Genomic DNA, 24117 nt, shown 5'->3' on the forward strand with positions numbered 1-24117 from the left:
GAACATTCTGCACACTGCGGTATCACTGTTACTAAATTTCATATTCATACCACTCTCTCTGTAATGTGTTTCCATTTACAGCTAAGCTAAAGCCTAGATTGTGGCTCTAAGCCACAGTCTGTGCTGGAGGACAGAGGAACAGGGAAGAGGAGTTGCTCTCAGGAGGAGTTTCTGTGGTTCCTGGAGTGTATAAACTGTAGTGGCATATGCTCTCATCTGAGTCTGGCTGATGCACAGAGTTGGTGCCATAGAAATACCCTCACTACCGCATTAGCAGTTTGCACAGGCATGGACCTGGTATTAGAAAGCTACACCCTCGTCTGATCAGGTGGAACTTTAGGACAAGAGTTGGTTGATATTTTTCATCTGAAAAATAATTTTAAAAAAAAGATAAATGGCCTTTTTTCAAAATCAAAAACTTCAGTGAAAGGTACATCCAATATTTCTAGTATTTAATAAAAAAATCAATCATTTTCTTCTCCTTTTTCCTTGATGCCATTCTGTCATCAAAGAAAATGAATGATGTGTAGGCGCTTTTCTTCTTTTCCTTCCTCCTTTTGCTAGTCAATAACTTCCCAAAGTTGAAGAAGTTATGAAAAATTACAGAGTAGCAAAAGAAGAAAAGAAAAAATGAAAGAGTGAAGGAAACAATGGACATCAAAAAATTTTTGAAGTTGCAAAAAAGGCAAATATGGAAAAAAGTTCAAATTTTCAAATATTATCAAAAAAATTCTCAGAATGTTTTTTAAAAAGAAATAAAAAATATTCCTTTACCAACTCTGGAAAATGGAAACAAATTCAAACTTTCAACTTTGTTTCAAAAAATTGTTTTGCCTCTCTTTATCATTTCTCTTTGAGAGAGAGCAAAGAACCTGTTGGACCTCAATTGCCTTGGAGGATTATATGGGCAGAGGTAGTCAGCCAAGTAACTCAAGCCTAGATTTGTAACAAACTGTTCATACTATCAGCAAATCATAGTTTTCCCAGTACAGTATCCTGCTAATTAAATTTGGTAGAGTCTTGGACACAAAGTTCACCCCCCGTTAAAACCTAGGGAAGGTTTATATTTATTTCAGATATTCCTCCTCTCTAATTTCAGGGAGTAAGTCTCAGTTCCATAACATGCTGAAAGCTTTCCTGTGATATGATATTTTTCTAGTGTTCTGCTGTTTAATCTGGATTCAGATTTCATAGCTGCTTCCCACTGACTGCCAGATATTTAAAAACAGAAAAATTCTGATCATAGGGATTATAAAGGAAAGTTTTCAACATTCTTCCTATAAAATGACTGAAACACCCCAAAAGCCTTACAGATTTGTGCACCTGTATTTGCATGCAGAATTTCTTGAGCTGAGTACACAAATGCACAATTCTTTTGCAATGAAACTTCAGCTTCCACCTTCCGAAAATATGATGGTCCCAATCCTCAGCTGGTGATCCTCACTGATTGCAAGAGAGTTTATGTCTATTTACAGTAGCCAAGGATCCTGCCCACATACTCAAATCTAAAAGCCATTTCCTAAGTCCAAGCAAAATAATTATGATTTACGTTCACTGCCCTCCCCCCAAGTGTCAGACTCCCAAGAGTCCTGATTTTAGTACTGTAACATTTCTGCCATAATTTCCCCAAGTAGGGCAGATTTCCCAACTCATTTTCCAGGATTAGCAAGAAATAACAATAAAAAAAAAGAACATCAATGTAATGTGCTTAACTACCAGCTTTCCTGACAGAGATATAATTTGAATTCATTATGATGATGATGTGCATAAGGATCAGCACGGCATTAAGATTTCATGCACTACCTCAGTTTCATACCTTGGAGCAAGGAGAGAGCCCTAAAGAAAATTAACTAAAATTTCCCCCCAGAGGAAATAGGTTTGCAGAGCAGTCACATCTCTCTAACAGCTCAATATTCCCAGTAACAGAATACACTATCAACTCCCTTTACATCACCACCTTTAATTGTCTTCCCTCACCTCAGGAATATGCTCACTGCCACAAAGATATTACCTTTCCTCTACATCCAGAGTTAAAAAGGTTTCCTTTATTCTAGCTTAACAGAACCACAATTTCCCCAGCAGCTTAACAAGTTATATGGAACGTGTAGAGTTGTGTTTTGTTAGCTATACCAGTAGCCCTGACATACACCTAACTGGCCAAGCTTTCTGAGAGAGCCTTTCCATTTTATAATAAGCTCAGCTAGGAGGTATGTGTTGACAATATCTGGAGTTAAGTGTGCTGGTGGCAGGACTTCTCAGGTGAACTTCCCCACCAGTAGAATCTACTCCTGTCAGAGGTTTGCTAGCGCAGGAGTCAGAGCATGATGGAATGCACTTTCACTTGGTTTAGATTATATCTTATTTTGATTGTTTTTATGATTTACTCTTGGGTTTTTATTCAGACAAAAAGGACAGTATTTACTAGAGCACCTCAGTTTGGGTTATATTTTAATATAATGTGTTGGTTTCCAAATAGGAAAAGGGTACTCAGCTGCTACAGTGAGCGAGGCTGTAAACATTAACAAAAATTGTGTTTGGACATCCCAAATCTCTAGAAACTACACACTCTACTATCATCTTCTGCTCAAGTATTCAGGTCCGCATGCCTGTTCTGGAGAATATACCACTGATGTTTGTCAAAAGCATCAGTACCTCTGTTCTTACCATTGGCTAGTTCAACCAGCTTTTGTGCCCCAAACAGCTATGCCTCATCATGCAAAAGGTTAATTAAAGGGGTCAAACCCCTCAAAAAGCTTGTAATTCACACCATATATTGCAAGGGCTTCTAACTGTCAAATGGAGCTCTGAGATGAGCAGCACTGGAGAAGTCACTACCAGTAAAGGTGCAATCCAGGCAAATAGTAGGAAGATATTTACAGAGGTGCAAAAAGTACCAATGAAAATGGAGGATTTAAACAAATGGGGAAAGGAAACCAAAGAATGCTGAGGATAATGGTAGTGTATCAGGGAAACATGAGAAAAGCAACTTCAGGCAATTGTCCTCAGCCATAAAAGACTGCAATATTTCTTATTTCAGCAATGAATACCATGTTCTGCTTTATAATTAAGCTTGGAAGAATTAGATTTTTATCAGTAAGTGTCAGTAAATGTCGATTTCACCATACACACACAAACCAATGACAAATATTTCCATCAATAATAATTAAAATTTACAGGTAGGCAAAAGTAAGAAAAATGCTGCTTGAGAACTTATTAGAGTTTGATTTAAGGATATTTACTTTGTATATTTTGATGTGTGTTGACAATGTGTGTTTTAATGGTTATGAAGCATTACCTTTTTGAATATCGCTGTCATTAAATAATTATGGACTGACCCCCTCTATAGATTGACCCCCTGAAACAATTCCCACAGCTGTGAAAACGTAAATGGATAAAAATATAAAAAATGCTTAAAACCCATAATTTTGCACAACTGTGAAAAATTAAATTGATAAAAAATACTTAAAAATAAACATCAATATTATCTGTTGAAATAATAAAAAAAATTGGAATCTCCCAAGCCTGTTTATAAACTATGTGCACCATGCTCTGTTTTTTTTATTTTAAAATTATTTTTATTGACATATATTTGGAACCCACTTTGTGCTATAGATTTGTCTGTCTATCACTTAGTGAGAAACAACAGAAAGCAGTGGCTCAAACATATGTCTAATGCATACAGGGATTTGCTGGGTTTTCTAACATGCTCTTTCCCCCATATTTTTCTTCTCCTGGCCAGGAATCCTCCTGTGTGTAATATAAATACTATGCCTACACTGTAAAGCATTTACCTTTCCCACACGAAGTGGTGCACTCAGTTGTTCCAACCTGTTTCCAGTTGTGTTCTCGGATTCGTCGTGGTGGCTGCACAGCAGGCACCTGGTTGTCTGGCTGATGAGAAGGAAACCTTCCTGGCTGAATAACAGGAAAGGTCCCTGTTGACTGTCCAGTGTGAGTGTCTGTCTCCCTATGCAAATTCTCGTCTTCGTGATCTGTACCATCTGTCCGTTCTAACTGACCATTGAATGGCTCCCCTGGGGACAGGCAACAATAGCAAATTAAAAGAGTGATTATCTCTTTCAAATATTAGCTAATGCATTAACTAATTAGCAGTTGCAACAATGGTCTACAAAGTTGTCAAGCTTGGAAGTAGCTTTTATCTCCATATACAGACTTGCTGGGTTGTTCTGCAGACAAAGACTTTGCTGCTTTTCAATGAGGCACCCAATTCTCAGCAAGCAAACACACACACAAAAGTGGAAATTCACCAGGCATTTTCTAGCATAATTATTGCACCTAATGTCAATCAAGTTTCCCAAGGATTTGTTTTTTCACCATGCTCCATATTCTGTGCCTCTTAATGTCAAATTCCAGCTGCTCCTCATTAAGAAACAGGCTATAGAGCCAATACAAATCTGACAAGGAGAATCGAAAACATGAGAAATAGTACCAAACTTGCCTGCCAATTTTCTCTTTTTTTTTTCAGAATTACTGTTACATTTAACACACCTCCGTGCTATAGAACTTTAAATACATTCTGTCTAGAGAAACTTTAGCTTTGGGGGCTTAGAAATTTCCACAGGATTGCGAGAGAGAAGCTGAGAAAGGTTGTTTCAAAATATCAAACTCCAAAAAGAAAGAAAAAGTATTTTAATTTCTGAAATACAGGCACAGCAATTCAGCTCATAACAGTAACTGATCAAGGAAAAGTCACAGTGTGTTCTTATTCCATGTGACACATTAAAGACAAAATTACCTTCAAAATAGAAATAAAGAACCAGATCCTAGGCTGAAGCAAATCAGAGTAACTCCATTGAAGTCAATGGAGTTACACTGCTTTACACTAGCTGAACATCAGGGGTGAAATCCTGGCCCCATGAAGTCAATGACAAAACTTCCATTGACTTCGGTGAGGCTAGAATATTACTACTGGCCCATAATGCTACAGAATGTGCTTAAAGCAATGATGATTTACCTGGCCTTCTGTGCGGAGGCAACTGAGGGCTAATGACGTTGGCTTCTGGAATTATATACTCATAAAGTATACCTGGGTTAGGTTGCTGATGTATCATCTAAGAGGAAAAACAGTCAAATAAATGTTACCTGATTCAAAATAATCACTCTTTCACTTAAACCACCTGTTAGGTTACTACTGTTTAACAGAAATATGCATTTAAACCAATCAACAGCATGATGATTGCTACTATTAGAAAAGACTTGTTTGGTACGTCAGTGAAATATGAAAATAAACAATTTATTCCTGAAAGGCTAAGACAAGTAAGAAAAAGATGAGTTTCTACATTTGCAAATTGCACTAAATTGTAATAGGAAGGAATAGCTGTTACTCAAAATCCTCACTGTGAAGAGCTACATCATATGCAAGAGCAAAATGTGAAAATACAGCAGTGTCGTTAAGAGTCTTTCACTGAACACTAGGTGGCGAGAGAGGTTCATACGACAAATGGGTTGGGACTGAAATAACTGACCTGACAGATAACTGAGAAAAGATAAACAAGGAGAAGAAAGAGGGGGAAGGATCCAAAACCAAATGCTCCAAATCCCGCTAGCTCTCTCCTCAAATGATTGTCAGTTCTACTTGAGTTGAGAATGCATAAACAGCACTTATGTATTATCATTTGATAACTGGCCTGTTTTGTTCATTCTGGAGCATCTGACACTGAGCACTGTTGGAAGACAGAACACTGGGCTAGATAGAACATTGCTCTGTCCCACTATGGCCATTCTTGTGTTCTTATTAACCCATTCATGTTACCTCAGATACCAAGTTGTCCCCTTTTATAGCCCTGCAGCTCAGCACGTATCACTCACCACAGTATTTATAAAGCAGCAAGCAAAAATAGCTGACAATTGTATGTCTATTCCATTTATATAGCAGTCGTTTAACAGTGCTCAAGGAAATAGATAACAGAGGTCCACATACACATTGTGGTGACTGTATCACTGATATAGAATTGTGTTCCCAACCACCACCAAATTCATTTTCAGCCAGTAGGACTGAACATTCCACAGACAGCCAAACATGCAGAAAAGGTCCCTCACTTTTTCTACTGTTGGACAAAAGGGTTGGGTTGTTTTGGGGGTTTTTTTTGGTTTGTTTTAATATTTTTATCTAGCACTGGGAACCTTGAGTGTACCTGCTTTAAGAAAGGCAACAGCAAAGTGTAGAGGTTTTAGAGCCCAATTGTAAAATCCTTATGCACATTAGTAAGCACTCACATGAGTATCCCACTGAAATCTATGGGAGGATGTGTGAATAAGTACCAACCTAGAAGCTGCATAATAAAGCCCTTGCAAGATACTTGCGCCTCTTGGAAAACCATTTGAACCCCCTAGCAGCCCTACATTATGCTGGTGGAGTGGGAATAGAGATGCTTGCATTATTAGTTATAGACACTATGTACTGTTGATTCTATTAGCCTGGCCTTGGTTACTTTAATAATGCAGCTGATCACACTGCTGCCTTAAAAGAACTTGGTCCTCTAGGGGTGTTGGATTGCTCTGGTAGAAGCCTCAGCCAGTTTAATTTATAAAAGTCTGTCTTTAAAAAAAAATCATCACTACAGATTGCTGTTAGTGCCTTATACCTGGGTTTCCTTATCAGTCAGACACTTCCTCTTGAACATGAAAAGTTTCTTGGTTCTGCCAAAGCAAGGCCTACAACCAAGAGAAAATCCCTTCTACACTCCTGTGACCCTCCAACAACAAACTTGTGGCACTAGGTTTGTTTTGCAGTCAGAAAACCATTCTGGAATCCACTGAAGTCTACAGAGTTATTCCGAGTTAGAATTCATCCCTTTGTCTTTGAAAAGACCTCTGGCAAACATAACAGCTTTTTCTCTAAGCTCTGCCCCAATGAGAGCACCCACTTTCGGGAATCATATGAGAATACACTACCTGTAATGATTTCTATAAGAGCTGACCTTCTGACCTCTCTCTCCAGTTTTAAAATGCACTCTCTTGGTGCCAGGGCCGGCTCCAGACCCCAGCGCACCAAGCGCGCGCTTGGGGCAGCATTTTGCCGGCAGGGAGGCAGGCGGCTCCGGTGGACGTTCCGCAGTCATGCCTGCGGGAGGTCCACCGGAGGCGCGGGACCAGCAGACCTCCCGCAGGTATAACTGCGGAGGGTTCGCTGGTCCCGCAGCTCGGGTGGACCTCCCGCAGGCATGACTGCGGAAGGTCCGCTGGAGCCGCCTGCCGCCCTTCCAGCGCACTCTCCACAGGCGCGCCTGCAAGAGATCCCGCGGAGCCGCGGGACCGGCAGCGCTCCCCCTGCGGCATGCCGCCCTGCTTGGGGCGGCCAAATTCCTAGAGCCGCCCCTGCTTGGTGCCCAGTCCTGCGAGGTGCTGAGCACTCTGAAGTCCTATTGACTTTGGTGGGAGCTGAGAGTCCACATATCTTCAGATCAGGACCCTAGCGTTTGGATAGTTCCAAGGAAAGCTCTCCTATGTTTCCCCTGATTCTTCCAGTGTTTCCCAAAACAACTCACAAGGAGCGGTTATAACAGTTCTACTTTGAGTGTGGCAATGTAATCTTTTGTGCCATAGCTGCTTTATGTGCATAACCAAACTGATCTGAATTTCTGTTCTTTATCTATCTGTTTAAACTTTGCTATAACATAACTTGGGAGCCTTTTCCTGTGCAACTGGAGAATGAAAGAAAGACAGCAGGAAGTGAGAGAAAAGACTGATAGCCAGCTGGAATTAACATTTTCATATCCTTTCATCTGCATATAAACTTGTCAGGGTTCAGAGCTAAGGAAAAGTGGAAGATTCAGAAATGGTAAGACAAGGACTGTATGGTTCAGGGAGTTGAGGAATTGGAAACTGGTTTATGTTAATATTAGCTATCTCTCTGTAACTAGAAAGTCAGGACCCGTGCGAGGGTGATTATGCTATTAACAAAGCTCCTATGATTTTCTTTCATCTAACACTCCTCCAATCCCCATTTTAGGACAAACCAACACAGATGCTTCTCAACCAACCCACAGTGCAGTGAAAAGGAGAATGCTGATCTATCAGCCAGCCTAGATGAGCCTCCCGCGGTCCTGACATCCTACAGAGAGCATGATGAAAGAGAGAGAGTGCCAAACCAGGGGGCCAGTCCACTGCAATAACCCACAGTTCAAATCATTAAGCTGTGCCCAAACCCATGGCAACCTTGCTGTTTTCTTGCTGGTAAATAAGATATCTTGAAGGGAAAAACGAAGGGAGATAAACAGGCAAAGATTAAATCAATACATAGTAGTGACACAAACTATGAGATATAAGAGCTGTAAAAATCAAAATACATTTTATTCTGATTAATTTAAGATGCTCTAATGTTTTTGATGATACTTATTTGGGAACACCTGAATAAGTCATGCATGGCTCCTTTGCCCTCTCTCTGGGTAATACAGTCATCATACATTAGGCATCAATTTCTTGGCAATAAAAACATCACAGCATCTCAGCTCACACCAGCCAATATTCTTTATGTAAGTGCTCATTATATCATTTTTTTTAGTAATATGCATTCTGGGCAATCAGAATCCATTAAGCTTTACATCAAAATTTTACATCACAACAAATGAAAAATCATTCCCCATCTCCCACGCTGTGCCCTGTTAAAGCAATATAATAAATAATTGTTACTTTTTAATCATTTTGCCATTTGTAACTTTTCCAGTTGTAGGAGCCAGTGCACTTTCTATAAAAATATACTGCACTAATTTTTCTGTCATGTGTCATCACTTGTTGAGTTCAATGACAACCAAACCCTGGCCAATTAAAACAACCAATATCATCAATTCAGACTGTGTACCTATACTACCTGTGGTCTTTCAGCCAATATATTTTATTTTATATTCATGTATGTGTGTATGAGCATGCCTATATGCACAATTAATTTCATAGTATGCTGTAATAATCCACAATAGCATTTTTATTTCAGTGTTGAACAATACCAGAAATACATTGAGTTGAATCCTGGCTCCATTGAAATCAATATTTTTGCCATTGACTTCAATGGAGCCAGGATTTCACTGCAATTTGGTTCTGCAATTGCTTTGCGGAGTGTCTGCTATTCAGGATTTCCTAATGAAGTTTGCCATTAAAACTCTGCCCAAGAATGCTTAATTTTGTAAATACTGTAGCTTTTATTTATATTTATTTAAAAAATACAGAACCAAGAAGGCTTGAATCCATCAGAAGTCTTGACCAGCTTCAGATATTTGATTTGGGTAACTATAAAACTAAACCAAGCAAAATTAGCTTCAGTAGAAAAGTGTCTGGAGGAAATACAGTTCTCATGAAATAAAAAATAATGTATGCTTTGCCTCTGATTTTACTCAACAAGTAAAATTGGTTTTACTGGGTCAGTAAACTCAGGTGGTAACAGATATCTGTTACTGTTTAGATTTCCTATGATCTGGGGCAATACAGAGGTAACTGCAAAGGATATTGTAATATCTAAAACACTGTTATCTCTAAGGATTAAATGGAATGCTGGCATTTATCTATTGTTATTGCTTGCGTTTTTAGTGTCATGTGTGAACTAGTCCATGTTTTCCACTAGGAAGGTTAATCTGAATTTGACAAACTTACATAGACATCCAGGATCTCATCTGTCGGACCGTCTGCTAAAAAGGACTCCCCTGCAGTGCTTGAGATTTCATTTGGGCGTTTATATGTGAATGTAGTCCCTCCTCCTTCATATCTCCCGGGTCGATCAATTGCCCAGTTTCCATTTATGATGGACCGTCCTGATCGACTCCGCAATGCTGTCAGGGGGAGAAAAACACACACACACACAAATGCTGATCACACGGTATCACCTTGATATACTAGTTCTCAGACTGTTAAAGGGTTTTTGAGGCAAGCACAAACACATTCACATAACTGGATTATGCTGCTGTATATTCTCTGACTTCATGGAATCAGGCAGTATTGCTGGAACAAAAAATATTGCAGATTATATCAATTCTTGTGCAAAAAGAAACCCAGTCTCAAAAACCTGACTCTTATTTGAATATGTGAATTTTATTCTGCAGGAAGAGAAAAATACAAAGCTACAATAGAAAACTCATTTTTCATGGAATATCATGTTGTGATTTTGTCTCAGCCAGTCAGACGGGTACATTGAATACACATGGATAATGGGGAAGTGGTTTCCTGAACTTCCTCCACATCCACGTGAATCTTTATTTAGTGGTTTGGACACAGTAAAGCACTGAAGTGGATACAGATTATCACAACAACTACACTATGTAGAACAACTACCACCCCTACAATTTATGAACCAGAAAATACTTTGGTTTGCCAAATATTCCAATTATCCTTAATGCAATCTTTGGCAAATCTTTAATTTTCCTTTACAGAATACACATTTTGCCAAACATCTGCAAAATTCTGTTCGGTAGAACTGCTTGGGGTGACAGGTATCTGCAAACACCATTGTTCCCTATCTGTAAGGGAGGATAATACTACTAATTTCTTTTTCTGCCTAGTCTATTTAGACTGTAAGCTCTTTGGGGCAGAAACTACCTCTTATGTATGCCCAACACCTAGTACAATAATTTTACTACTATGACTTGTGCCTAAAGGCCCAACAAAACTGGAGCCTCAGTGTATTAGGCACAGTACAGGCCCGTGGTCTCGCCCCGCCCTCATCCTTTCCCTGCTGCTGCCCCACCCCTATTCCAACCCCTTCCCCCAAATCCCTGCCCCAACTCCGCCTCCTCCCTGCCCCTATTGGACCCCTTCCCCAAATCCCCACCCTGGGCCCACTTCTGCCCCAAGTGCGCCACGATCCCCCTCCTCCCCCCTCCCTCCCAGCGCTCGCCGCATGAATCAGCTGTTTCGCGTTGCAAGCACTGGGAGCCAGGAGCAAAAAGCGGGCAGGTGGTGCGCCCAGGGGAGGAGGCGGAGGCAGAGTGGAGGCAGAGGTGAGCTGGGGTGTGGGGGCAGGGTGGGGAGCTGCCGGTGGGTGCAGAGCACCCATCAATTTTTCTCCATGGGTGCTCCAGCCCTGGAGCACCCGCGGAGTCCGTGCCTATGGGTACATATACATAGAAAAGAGAAAATCCCTACCCCAAAGAGTCCACCCTGAGTCTACTATAGTTTAAGTGCAGAAGACTAATAAGCGGCACCCCAGAAAAGGATGTGGTAGTAGGCATGCACCCACCCTGCATCTGAGCACTCCTGGAGGCATTCTGCCTCCTGGTTCTCCGCCTGGGGTGGGGTGGCTCTTTACTGCTCCCAGCACAGTGCTATGCTCAAGCGCACACGCAAGAACTTAGAATACTTGGTATCCAGCAAAAGCACCCTTCACTGTTTATGGCCCAGATCCCACTCACATTGAGGTCATTGGCCCAACTAGTGACTATGATGGTGCAGCATCCAGGCCCCACAATACTATATTGATTTTTATTGTAATTTTATCATTTTATTGTAACGTATGCTACATATTTTCTCTTGAGAAGTCTTTTAAATCCAGTTGTTTCCTGGATCTCTTATTTTCTGTCATACCTGTTACTAAATGAAGAATTTCTGCACCTACGGATGTTGGCTGACACAAATAATATATTTCTCATAACTTTCTTGTTTTAGCTTAGCCATACAATTATATTCTCTTTCCTCATATATTTCTGGGAGGCAAAGTTCAGGTTCACACACTATTATGGATTATTATAAAATACCGACAGAAAGAAAATGACTATAAGCAACATGCTGCTTACAAGTGTTACATTTTAATTCAAACACCTGAAGTACAGGGCTGCTTTGCAAACTATATTGATCCTGGGTTTGCATCATTTTTAATATGGAACACTTCTAATAAAGGTTTAACTTTATGATCTGAATATTTTTCTTATACAGTTACTTTAAAAAAATAATCCACACATCAAGAGCTCGGAAATGAAAAAAGCGCTGGCAAAGATGAAATTATTGTTAATAATAAAGCTGTAGAAAGATGGCTGTCTGGAAACCAACAAGTCCATTACATTTTAATTTGACATTCATCAGATGACAGGTTTGAAAGAGGCCTCCACATAAAAAAGGAAAATGTGCCTCTTACTGTGTTTTGATCACCTTGCATTTATCACCTCTACTGCCCTCCATCTAGAAATTTTATGGTGCAAATATTTTTAGCCAAAGTATGAAAAAGTATAAAAAGCATTACCGGATTCCTCATTAAGGCACAGTCTACTGATGATTTCATCTACCCTATTTGTCAGCTTCTTAAATAAAAATGCATAATTTATAATACCCTTCGATAACACTGCGTCAACTGTACCATACATCTCAGACTTCAAATTCTCATCTCACTTTTGTTTGGGCTGGGAATTAATGGGGGAAAGCTCAATGTGATACAAAATAGAATCTGAATTTCAGGTGTCTTAAAAAACATTCATTTTTCCAAGTTCAGCTTTGAACACTTATTTTAATTATAATGTTTCATAGCGCTTGTCCTGATGCTTGCAGATTCTATTCTGCTTCTCCTGCATCTGATGCTGAGAAGAATAGGAAACAATTTAAAACTAATAAAGTAGCACTAAAGGGTAAAGTTCTGTAAACAACATGTTCATGCCCATTGACTTTTTTTCTTTTTTTTTAAATACATGGGTTGTCTTCTGGCTACTGTGCCTTTCAGGCTTACTCAGTTCACATTTTCAGGCCTTTCTCCACAATCATAAGGGGTAGAAACTTACTTTAAAAAAATCACACCTGAGAATCCCAAATAGCCAGTGGCCTCCAGGAGCTGGTGCTTTAAACCATCAACTATCACAAACTAAAAATTGCAAGAGTTGACAAGATTGAAAATACAGTAAAATAGAACTATAAAAAGAGTATTGGCAAGAGAATGCCCTTTTATTTCCCTGGTCCCAGTCACATGACATACTTTTGAAACAGACACAGGCAAAAGATATAAGCTGTGATTGCTGCAAGCCTGCTCCCCAGAACTGGTGAAGTATCAATTTCTCTGTGCTGGTTACCCGTGTTTAATTAACTGATTGAGCTGAGTAATCTAATGTTAATCAATAATCAAAACCAAACCCTAACACCATGTTAGGGCAGGGGCAGGGGTCTGCAACCTGAGGCATGCGTGCCAAAGTCGGCACGCGAGTCGATTTTTAATGGCACGCTGCTGCCTGCCGCCTCCTGGGGTCCCAGCCCCACTCAGTCCCTCTGCCCACTGCTCTCTCCTGCAGAGGCAGAAGCTTGGTCCTGCCAGCAGCCAAGCTCCTCCCTCCCCTGCTTCTTCCCCCAACGTGGTGCTTTCCTGCCCCTCCTCCTCTCCTTCCCTGTGCCGATCAGCTGATCGCCCTTGCGAGGGGGAGGGGGAGCGGAGCCACAGCGTGCTCGCTACTCCAGGGAGGAGGCAGAGAAGAGGTGGGGACAGATAGGGCCCTGGGGAAAGGGGTGGAATCGGGGCATATCGCCTCCAGCCCCCTGCCGTGAGCCGCTCATGGCAGAGTGCTGGGAGCACCCCAATGAGCCGAGCACCCCAGCCCTCTGCCCTGACGCCTGAACCCCCCCCCACACCCATCCCTCTGCCTTGTCCCCTTTGAAACACCCACACCCAGCCCTCTGCCCTGACCCCTGTACAACCCCAACCCTGACTTCTGCACCACCCACACATACCCAGCCATCCCACACCCTGACTCCTGCACCCCCTCACACACCTACAGCCCGCGTTCTGACTCCTGCATCCCCCACACATCCCCAGCCCCCCACACCCCATGCCCTGACTCTTGCACCCCCCACATCCCCACCTCCATCCTGAGCACCAAACGAGAGCTCCTGCAACTCCCCGCTGCATTCCCACCTGCACCCCCTGTCTGGGGTCCCAGCCACCGGCCCCGCTCAGCCCACTGCCAGTGTGGGGTCCTGGCTGCCGGCCCCTTACCAGCCGGGGTCCCACAGGCCCCGCTCAGCCACTGCCAAACTAAGTGAATGGAACCCCAGGCCGGCAGCGGGCTGAGTGGGCCAGTGGTGTAAGATCAGCATTTTAATTTAATTTTAAATTAAGCTTCTTAAACATTTTGAAAACCTTGTTTACTTTACATACAACAAGAGTTTAGTTATATAATATAGACTCATAGAGAGAGACCTTCTAAAAATGTTAAAATGTATTACTGGCACACGAAACCTTAAGCTAAAGTGAATAAGTGAAGACTCGGCACACCACTTCTGAAAGGTTGCTGACCCCTGATCTAGGGTATCATGAAGAATACACATGCCAAGTTATTACTTAATATCAGCAAACGGCATAGCACATAGATGATACAAAACATTATGGTATAACAATCACAGAATAGGAAAAGCACATTGAAACAGAAGGTATTAATGTAATGTACTTGCCAGTATAGAGGGAATATATTGAACAATGGATCACAAGAACAATATCGTGGGATAGCATTACATGCTATCATACGGACACACATCAAATCAGAAGAGAAAAAATGCTTTGCTGTGCATTTTGAAGAGGAATAAGTCTTTAGAATAAGCATATGAAATCTTGTAAATCCTATTGAAATGTCAATAGTAAAGATGCCATATGGTTTTCCAGGGAGACATAATTCCATGCATTGGATTATTCACAGTGGGATACTTATTGTGAAATTTAGGAACATAACATACTTGTTAGTTTGGAGATGGACTGGGTGGATAGCAAAGGACTCGTATAGCATGTGTAGGCTTGGAAGGATTAGATTTTTACTCGTAAATGTCCATAAACATTTATTTCACTGTACACAGAAGCCTGATGAAAAATATTTCCATTGATAGTAATCAAAACATACAGATAGAAAGTATGAAAAATGCTGCTTAAGAGTTTGATTTTGATATATGATGTTGACAGTTTATTTTTTAACAGTTATAAAGCTTTAACGTTTTGAATCTCACCATCTATAGTCATTAAATAATTATTGTCTGACCTTCCCCATAATTCCATACAATTGTGAAAATTTAAATCAATAAAAATTGAAAAGGTGCTTAAAAATAAACCAACATCCGTCAAAATTATAAAGAATTAAAAATCAAATTCTGCTAAGCATAAGAATATAGCAATGCCAGGTTCTTTTCCAGGTTAGCTGCCAATTGTAACCAATTAAGTCTGTAAAACATTTAATGGTGATTCTCATAAATCCTACCTGGTAATGTAACTCTGGCTAATTCTTTTTTTTTTTAATTAAAATTCTTGATATGTTTTATTCTGTAGGGAAAAAGAAGTAAGGTTAATTACTTGTTAACTTATTACATTGAAAAAATCCATGTGCTGCAAGACCTGGCAGAGGTTCCAGGCAGTTTGCCATATCTAAGGACAGAAAGGACTCTAAAATTCATACCTATGAATTATCTACCAACACATTAGCTTCTGCAGTCTTCATGTAATTCTAACTCCCACTGAAATCACTGGGAGTTTTGACTGAGGATATAGACCTCTCTCTCTCTCTCTCTCTCTGTGTATATATATATATATACATACACACACACACCTGGTTCAGTAATGCAAATGCACAAGAGAGCTTCTGAAAGATTCTGGATGATCCAGAAAGAATATCAATACTCTAATCCCACAGGTATCTGCCTGGTGGGTCTTGTCCACTTGCTCGGGGTCTAACTGATAGCCATACTTGGGGTGGGGAAGGAATTTCTTCCCCAGGCTGAGACCCTGTGTGGTTTTTTTTTTTTGCCTTCCTCTTCAGCATGGGGCATGGGTCATTTGCAGGTTTATAGTAGTATAAATGGTGAATTCTCTGTATCTTGAAGTCTTTAGACCCTGAATTGAGGACTTCAGTAACACAGACAGAGGTCAGAGGTCTATTTGAGGACTGGGTGAGTTTCTGTGGCCTGCAATGTGCAGGAGGTCAGTCTAGAAGATCACGATGGTCCCTTCTGACCTTATGAGAAAGGGAACAGCATAACCAGAGTGCCCTTTGAAGTTCAGAGAACCCTGATAATTTCCAGATTCATAGAGTGATTTGGGATTCTTTTCCAATACTACCTTATAAAACCCTTTTTTTGCCAGCTAGTTTACATTCGAAAACTTGGACAGGTGAAAAAAATTGTATACTGGCTGGTTATCTACCTTAATCCATTCATCCATCACTATAGCATGTAGGCTCTGTACTAATAAAAAGATTCATACAAAAATATTTTCCCCATAAACCTCTCAAAATCTGGCAATAACATGGATAGAGTAATGTAGCTTATCTATTTCATATTCAAAGGGCCTTATGGACTGAGGGAACAATGTCCTAAGTCCTACTTAATTGCTTCAAAACCACATAAAATCTTCACCAGATGGACACAATTTGATTACCCTTATATTAAAATGGATATAAAGTATGAGAATCACTCAAACGTTTTGTTTGGTCCTGCCCCGAATTGAGAGCTGTAGGGAAAGAACACAGTAAGATACAGGAAAAAAACAAAACAAATAACGGTGCCATCTTCAATGTGATTCCTTAAGAGGGATACTCCAGCTTGACTAGGACCTTCACTGACACCCTCTTGCTTCCTGAATAACCATCTACAATCATAAAATGAAGGAATACTTCCTTTCTTTGGGGACAAGACTGGGGGACTTATATTTGACAGGAGTGGGAAATACAGGGTGAAACCCCAGCTCCGTTGAACTGAATGGCAAACATCCCACTGACTTCAATATGGTCATAATTTCACTCAAGAAATCCAACATTTATCACAAGAAAGATGCACCATAGGCTAAATTCATGGGTGGATAGCACAAGGTGCAACAGCAAAAGGAGGAGCAGGTACATGTATGCAGAAGGGACTTGTTAGACTGAAAAGAGCAAGTCTTCAAAAAAAGAGAACCTAGTTAGAGCAAGACTGTCTGGGGCACAGTTAGAGCTGGTGTCAGAGCTTATTACAACACAGGGAAGCACGTTTAAAATCAAGTCTGCAAGGGAGAGCCAAGAGCTGCACAGCACTCTTTCGTGGTGGCAGACAGCAAGCATACTTGGCATGACCCAGTCGGTTACCACATCATTAAAAAAAAAAGAGAAGGTATTTTTAATGGGCAAATGAACAAGTGCTGCTGATTGATACAGCACTATGTATTAAATTAAAAATGTGTTATCAATATAGAACATAGCAGTGGTGAATTTTTGTGATAGCATTAAATAAGCACATAACACATTTTCAGAATATTTTCCATTAATCACACACTGATCACATTAGCTCTGCCATTGGCGCACAAACTCACTACACTGTACTAAGCTGATACACACACAATCAGTATATTATTAGGCAGCAAATTGCAATTTAAGCTCCAGTTTACACAGTGGAGCCCCACAGTATAGCACTTCTGGTGTAAATATAGATTTCTCCTGACTTCCGTTGATTACTTGCACTGTTTAAGTAGCATAATTTGTTAACTACTCACATTTATACCATAAATGAAACAATTTTGCACTATGACATCAGATTTATAACATATTTTTGGTATTTATATTAAATAAAAGTCAAGTTTAAAATGTATTTTCTTCTGCCATTTAAAATATCATTTTGGCAAAAACTGTTTTGTTTGATATCACAAAGCACTTCTTCAGAGACAGCTGTCCAAAGAATAGTTGCAACAGATAATGCGACTACTGTTGAATAGGCTCTGTGATGAAAGAGGTGAGGAAGACACACAGTTTCCTCTTTACCAGTCATTTTCATATATGAAAACCAGTTTGCAGTAGAATTGTGAGAAATAAACCTACTAATACTTATAAATTTGATGATGATTAAATCTTATAATGGTGTAATTGAGAAAATAAGGATCTGATATGATGGCATCCCATGTAAGAGAACAAAACTAGTCAGATGATAAATGTTATGCATAATTTGGTGTTGGAAAAATTAAATGAAACTTATTTGACTTGTATTAGGGAAGTTCTAACAGCGCAGTTTAGTGTGTATCAGACCATCTGCTAATTTGAATAGTGAAGGTTAACAGCTCACACGTTGACCATAGTTATGCAGTATAACTTTTTAAGCCAGTGGTAACTTCTTAATGTGTGTGGACTGTAGAAACTCTCCCTATTACAACCTTTTAGGACAACAAACTTTTTAGTATTCAAATCTTATAAAATGTAGCATTTCCAGTCTGCTGGGCTAAACACACACTAACAGTGTGGGATGAATAATCTATTACATGTGATTAAATAACATGGCAAGGTGGGTACTGTCTAAAAACAACATGTAACACAGTACTTGGTAGCTAAGTGTAAGCAGAGTCAGGATGAGCCCCACCCTGACATCTGGTGGTAAATTACGGGGAGTGCGGAAAGAAGTTTCGGTTATTTGCATTGGCACTCCCACCCCACTTAGCATACCGCAAAGCAGCATGGGATGATTATTTTCACAGCTGTGGGACCCCCAATTTCGTTGTTATTGGGGCAGGAGCAATGAAATGTTGTCACCCTGATTGGGTAAATGGGGAACTACAAAATTGTCTTGTGATGGGGGGTTTCATTGTCAGCAGGATAGCGCTTGCTAGACGGGGGACATGGGTTCCAAAACCCATTGGAGAGAGAGGCTGGGGACAGGTATCTGTACTTGGTGGTGCAGGCTCCTTGTGTGAGCCAGAAGCACCAGTTCCACCTATGCTTCTCTCCACTGTGGAATGTCAGAGTTAATTTTTGATTCCCTTAAGAATCTAGATGCAGGTTACTGAGCTGAATTCACTGGTACTGGGGCTCCCCTATGAGCTGAAATCACTGAAGAGCTGGACTTGCTGAGCTGGACTTGCTGAGCTGAGAGCCCTGTGCTAATGAGTGGGGGAACCTGAAGCAATACTAGCAGAGTGGAGCAGTTTGTGCAGCCACTGGGTGAGTGGAGCTGAGCAGCTTGTGAGGACGGCTGGAGCGGATCACAGGACAGCTGGTGGACCGGAGCAGCTGGCAGAGTGGAGCAGCCCACAGAGTAAGCGGAGCTGAGCTGTTTGCGGGGACGACTAGTGGAAGCAGAACCCCACGAAGAGGCAGGGCAGTTGGCCCCAAACCACGTAAGGTGCCCCTTTCTACCTAGGCTGGGGAGGGGGACCTCTGCAGAGAGACTCTTGAACTCTGGGCTGCCTGACCTGGGACAGAGACTTTTGAATTGTGGGACTTTTGGGACTGTGGGTGATTTGGGGGGTTGCTGGACTCAAGGGCCCAGAGAGAAGGACACGGCCCAAGTTGCTGGGGTGGGTCTTTGCTCACGGTTTGACCTATGAACTCCAGTTGAGGTATTTTCCAAATGTCATGCTTGTTGTTGTTTATCTTATGTAATTAAACCTTTTCTGCTACACCAAGAGTCTGTGCTTGCGAGAGGGGAAGTATTGCCTCCTTGAGGCGCCCAGGGGTGTGTGTAAGATTTTCCCAGGTCACTGGGTGGGGGCTCGAGCTGGTTTGCATTACGTTGTGGGGAAGGGACCCCTAGGTATTGAACCTGGCCCTTGCTGCTATCGTTTCAGCCTGGCAGAGGGGTTACATAAGAAAGGGAAAAAAACATTTCAGGTGGATAAAGTGGCAAGCAGCCAAATGCCAAGTGCCTCAAGTATCTAAAAAGCCTTTTCAGTTTAATAAAATGAGTGTATAAGTGGAGGTATCACACATGGATTGTCACGAAATAACTCTTTTCTGCGTTAGAAATGTGGTTGTTACTAGAACTAGAACTAGTTCAATGTTATAGTTAGATAAATGGGTGAAATATCACTTGCTAAAATTTGGTGGGAAAAATTTAATATACAATTCCTCTTATACATTGAATTCATTATTATTAGCCCTTGAAAATCAAATATTCAGGGATCAAACCTGCTCCTACTGAGGTCAATGGCAAACCTCCCACTGAATTAGATGTGAATAGCTTCCTACCCTAGCTCAAGAGTTATTCACAAAATGGAGAGTATGCTAATCCTTAAGAACCTGATCCCATAAAGCACTGGTTCCAATGCTAGTGGAGGGCTGCTAGCAACTCTCATGAGATGTTCAACAGCCCACAGGATTGGGCCCTAAATCAGGATTCTGCTACATATGTTGAATTTGAACACAACATCCCTCCAGGTCCTTTGCTTCATCTCCTCCTGTGCATTAGCACTATGAGGTCCCGGTCCATGACTAGGGCTCCAAGCCTGCAGGCTTTGATGGCGGAGCCTCCTTAACACAATTTTCCAAAGATGAAGACCGTAGGGTAATAGAAATAATAATAATAATAATAATAATAAAGAACAAAAAAGGGGGGGGATTTTCAAAAGCAAAAATGGGAGTTAGGTCCCCAACTATTAGGCTTCTTTGAAAATCCTAGCCTGAGACAACCTGTTGCCGAATTTTCAAAACTTTTTAGCATTTTCAAAGCTATTATTATTTATATTAAAGTAGGGTCCAAAGCACTCAGAAGGGGATCAGAGCTCTGTTTTGCTAGGTACTACACAGCCCCTGCCCCAAAGAACTTGCCCTCTAATATATGAATAAACGTTAAAAAACCAAAACAAAACACATGTACACTTCTGCACTTCCTGGTTTCAGCCAGGACCAGAAGCAGACACACCAAACAAACCCCAGACACCTTCTAATGCGATGTTTACAGCTAGGCTAAAACAGAGACTGAAGCTGATCTTATGAGATTTCCAGCTTATGTCCCAAAGCCTAGAGACCAGATCCCATCATATATGGATCCAAAACTTCAGAAACCTTTTCAGACTTGATTTGCTGAACCTTCAGCTCTGTCCTCCCACATATTTCCCCAAACACATCCTATAGTTCACCTCCTGAGAGATCTTCCTGATCTTCCTGTCTATTGAGAACTTAACAATATGCCTTTTAAGACTCTTATAAAGAATCTCTCTCCTAGACATCAAGATTCTCCCATGACTTGCCCTCCTGCATGTTTCCCAGCCACATTGCTTCTTGTTCTCCAGGAACTGATTCTTTATAACAATCATGACATTAACTTGTAAATTCCATTTTTAGGTCTATAGTTTCATTATTAATGCTGGTGATCATAAATTAATATTCTTGAAATACGCAGTAGGCAATAAAGGTTCAGTAAACATAGCACAAATAGAAATACAAATTTATGGTTTATAAAACAACAATCATATGAACATCAGAGGGACTATTTCTTTTCATGAAAAGATTAATCATTTATTTGTTTTTCTTTTTTAATTAAAATACTATGTAGTGAAGCATAGTACCTCAGGTATGTGCAGAATGGGAACAATTTTGTAAACAACAAAATAATTAAGTTTCAGAAAAATACATTATTTCTAGTATATTCTGTATATTGGTGATTCTACGATGGAAAGTGAACTATGAAACTTGAATGATAACAATAAAAATTGCAATGTGGGAATTATCCAAAAAATGTTGAAGTCAATGAGAGACTTTTCATTATCTTCAATGGGCTTTGGATCAGGCCTTATGTTTGTTTGTTTTCAAATGTTGCTATTTCAAGAAATGACTCAATCAACACTGTATGTTGGGTGGGGGTTTTGGGGTTTCCCAAGTAGAAAGAATAAATTAGTGTGTGTTCCTGACTTGCAGGAGAACTGCATTTTCCCCCTAACAGTGCCCTGCAAACACCTGTCTCTGGCTTATGTTATCTAATTAAAATGAGTTTCAAATGTTCCTTATTTCACTTTTACCAGTGAGGTACTTCAGTTAACTGTATACATCAGATTAATGTTTTGAAAGTGTTTCTTTATCTCTTACACAAATTAAAGAAAAAAGAAAGATATCAACATGTACCATAAGAAAACTACCATGACAAGTATTCAGTAGGTTCTTTCATTTTGTGAAACAACAAAATGTGGACATAAAATGAATGTATTGCTAAATCAGGCTCTCTTCATTATCTGAATGTCAGCTCTTGATGGTTCTGCTATCTCTTTGTCAGCATGTAATAAAATGAATACATCTTTTGTTGGTAAGTGAATTTAGTGTTGATGAAAGATGCTGGATTAACAGTTGTTGAGATAGTAGCTGCAAAGCATATATGGGGTCACTAAGACACAATCATCCCACCACCAACTATTGCATAACTAATAGGAATGCTGGTCAGACAAAGCAGTCCAGGGGAGCTGGATGGTGCCCCATCATTCTTACTTTGAACAGAGAATGGTAAAGCCCAGGGTGACCTTCCCCGGAAACTGGATTCCTCTCTTCCCCGAGAGAACAAATGCAGCAAAAGCAGAAGGCAGCACTTCATACATTACTCCAACAACACGCCTCACCCCTGGTGCGGAGGGACTACCTCTCAAGGTGGGAGGCTAATTTGATCACTACGTTTGTTTATTCCTTGGCCTTTCCACTGAGACTGATAACTAAGAGGCAATTAATGTCACTTCAGATGCTCTTTATAATATATGGACAGCTATCCACTAAGAACTGGACTGGCACCACCACCTCATTATGCAATTTTATGACAGCAGATTCTACTACTGATTTTGGGCTACTACCAATTTGAGGTGGATATTAGAACCAGTGACACAGAATTGAAAGTCACTACATTCCAGGATGACACTATGGAACTCCTAAGCTAGACACCCTCTTGAATGAAAGAAGCTATGTTTTGATGAAATCACTTTCTCATAAAAGATATTGCTTTGTCTTCTTTCACTAAAGAGTAATGATGCAGGCAATTAGAAAAAATTATCCTAAAAACAGTCACTCGTTATGCTGTATACAAAGTTATTTAAGCATTAATAAGAGCTAAGTAAAACATTTGGTACATTTTAAAATGGCATGCCTCAACTTACAGGGTTCTGATCACTTCTGAATTCATTTAAATTAATCTTTTTATTAGATAAAGAATTAAAATGCAATACATGGGCAATTTATTGGTCACTTCTTCAAGCAGGAATGTTTTCTAATTAGACGATCAAGAGCAATAATTTTGCATTTTCTTGTGCAGTGAATCTACTAAACTCTGCAAAAAGTTAAAAGTGAATGGAAATTGCTGTGTTCTTAACTGATGGTGACAGACATTTATAAAAGCAGATTTCCCTCTTTCTGTCGTTATCATCAGGCCTGTCTTTTCCCACTGCAGTATATCATTTTGTCTCTATCTTTACAGGACACCATGTGTCCTTTTTGAAGTACATGTTTTTATTCAAAATGTTCATCAATAAAACTGTCACCAAAAAGGCAGGAAGGCAGGCACCAGGTCAGTATAGGATCGCAAGTGATAAATCAAAGAGACCTCTGCTTCCCATTAGGAATTAGATAGAGTGAGTGGCATGAAATACTTTCCCTCCAGTTTGCCCAGAGAATGTGCTTTAGCAGGTTCAACCCTTCTCTGGTAAAGCAATCCAGAAGGGACTACACATGGGATTTATGTCCTACCATCTGGGGTATTTTTTACAGGTGTTCCAGACCATGGGCACATATATATCATGGACTGATACAGTTCCCGATGAATAAGGTACTTTTAAAAAAAATAATATGTGACCTACAATGTTTGCACCAATTTGAAAGACAGATATTTTAATATTCAGAATCACTTTGAATGAGACTTCACCACTACTCAAAAAATTAATTGCATTGGTAGCTAGATAATTATGCTAAAGAGACTCAATCTTAAATCCAGAATCCTTATTATAGAGTAGTCAGGTAAGAGGCAACAATTTCTATGAATCATTCTGGACTTGCCAGACTTCTCTACAAGCAAAATTGATGGTTTAAGTCAATAGACTGTTAATTTTACAAATGTCTCCTCTACCATCTTGAATAATCCAACATGAAATGTTCCATTTCATCAAATTAAAATGAAGGCATTTTTTCTTTTCTTTTTTAAAAATCCTGTTCCATTTATTTTCTGGATTTTGTACTACTTGCTGGTTATCTTTTTACGGAATCATTTTTGACAATGTTAGACTCGTGACTTTTTTGCCGTTAAAAACAGATGATGAATTTTACTGATTTTCCTTACAGGACATTAATGGTAAAGAAGGGGTCAAGACCACTGCTTAACACAGACTGTTCCCATCACTTATTATAATTTTTCATATCACTTTGTCATGCAGTATTATTCAGTCAAACAGTTTCTTTAGTTCAATACTTTGGAATTTTGTATTGTAGACTTGAAAAACAATTACCTAGCTGTAAATGTTGTTCTTTGAAATGT

The 24117-nt window shown here is 40.1% G+C and overlaps 1 protein-coding gene across 7 annotated transcripts in view; it reads right to left on the reverse strand.

The window, feature by feature from the left end:
- The window catches only part of THSD4 (thrombospondin type 1 domain containing 4), a 645198-nt gene that overhangs the window by 60023 nt on the left and 561058 nt on the right, over positions 1 to 24117 (reverse strand). For all 7 annotated transcript variants that reach the window (XM_044980124.1, XM_044980125.1, XM_044980123.1 and 4 more), the window contains 3 exons: positions 9604 to 9779; positions 4976 to 5072; positions 3792 to 4034 (listed from right to left, as the gene is read on the reverse strand). In XM_044980124.1, the coding sequence (XP_044836059.1) occupies positions 3792 to 4034; positions 4976 to 5072; positions 9604 to 9779 (516 nt within the window). The remainder of the gene's footprint in view (positions 1 to 3791; positions 4035 to 4975; positions 5073 to 9603; positions 9780 to 24117) is intronic.

This window comes from Mauremys mutica, chromosome 11 (assembly GCF_020497125.1).
Source record: "Mauremys mutica isolate MM-2020 ecotype Southern chromosome 11, ASM2049712v1, whole genome shotgun sequence".
Classification (NCBI taxonomy): domain Eukaryota; kingdom Metazoa; phylum Chordata; order Testudines; family Geoemydidae; genus Mauremys; species Mauremys mutica.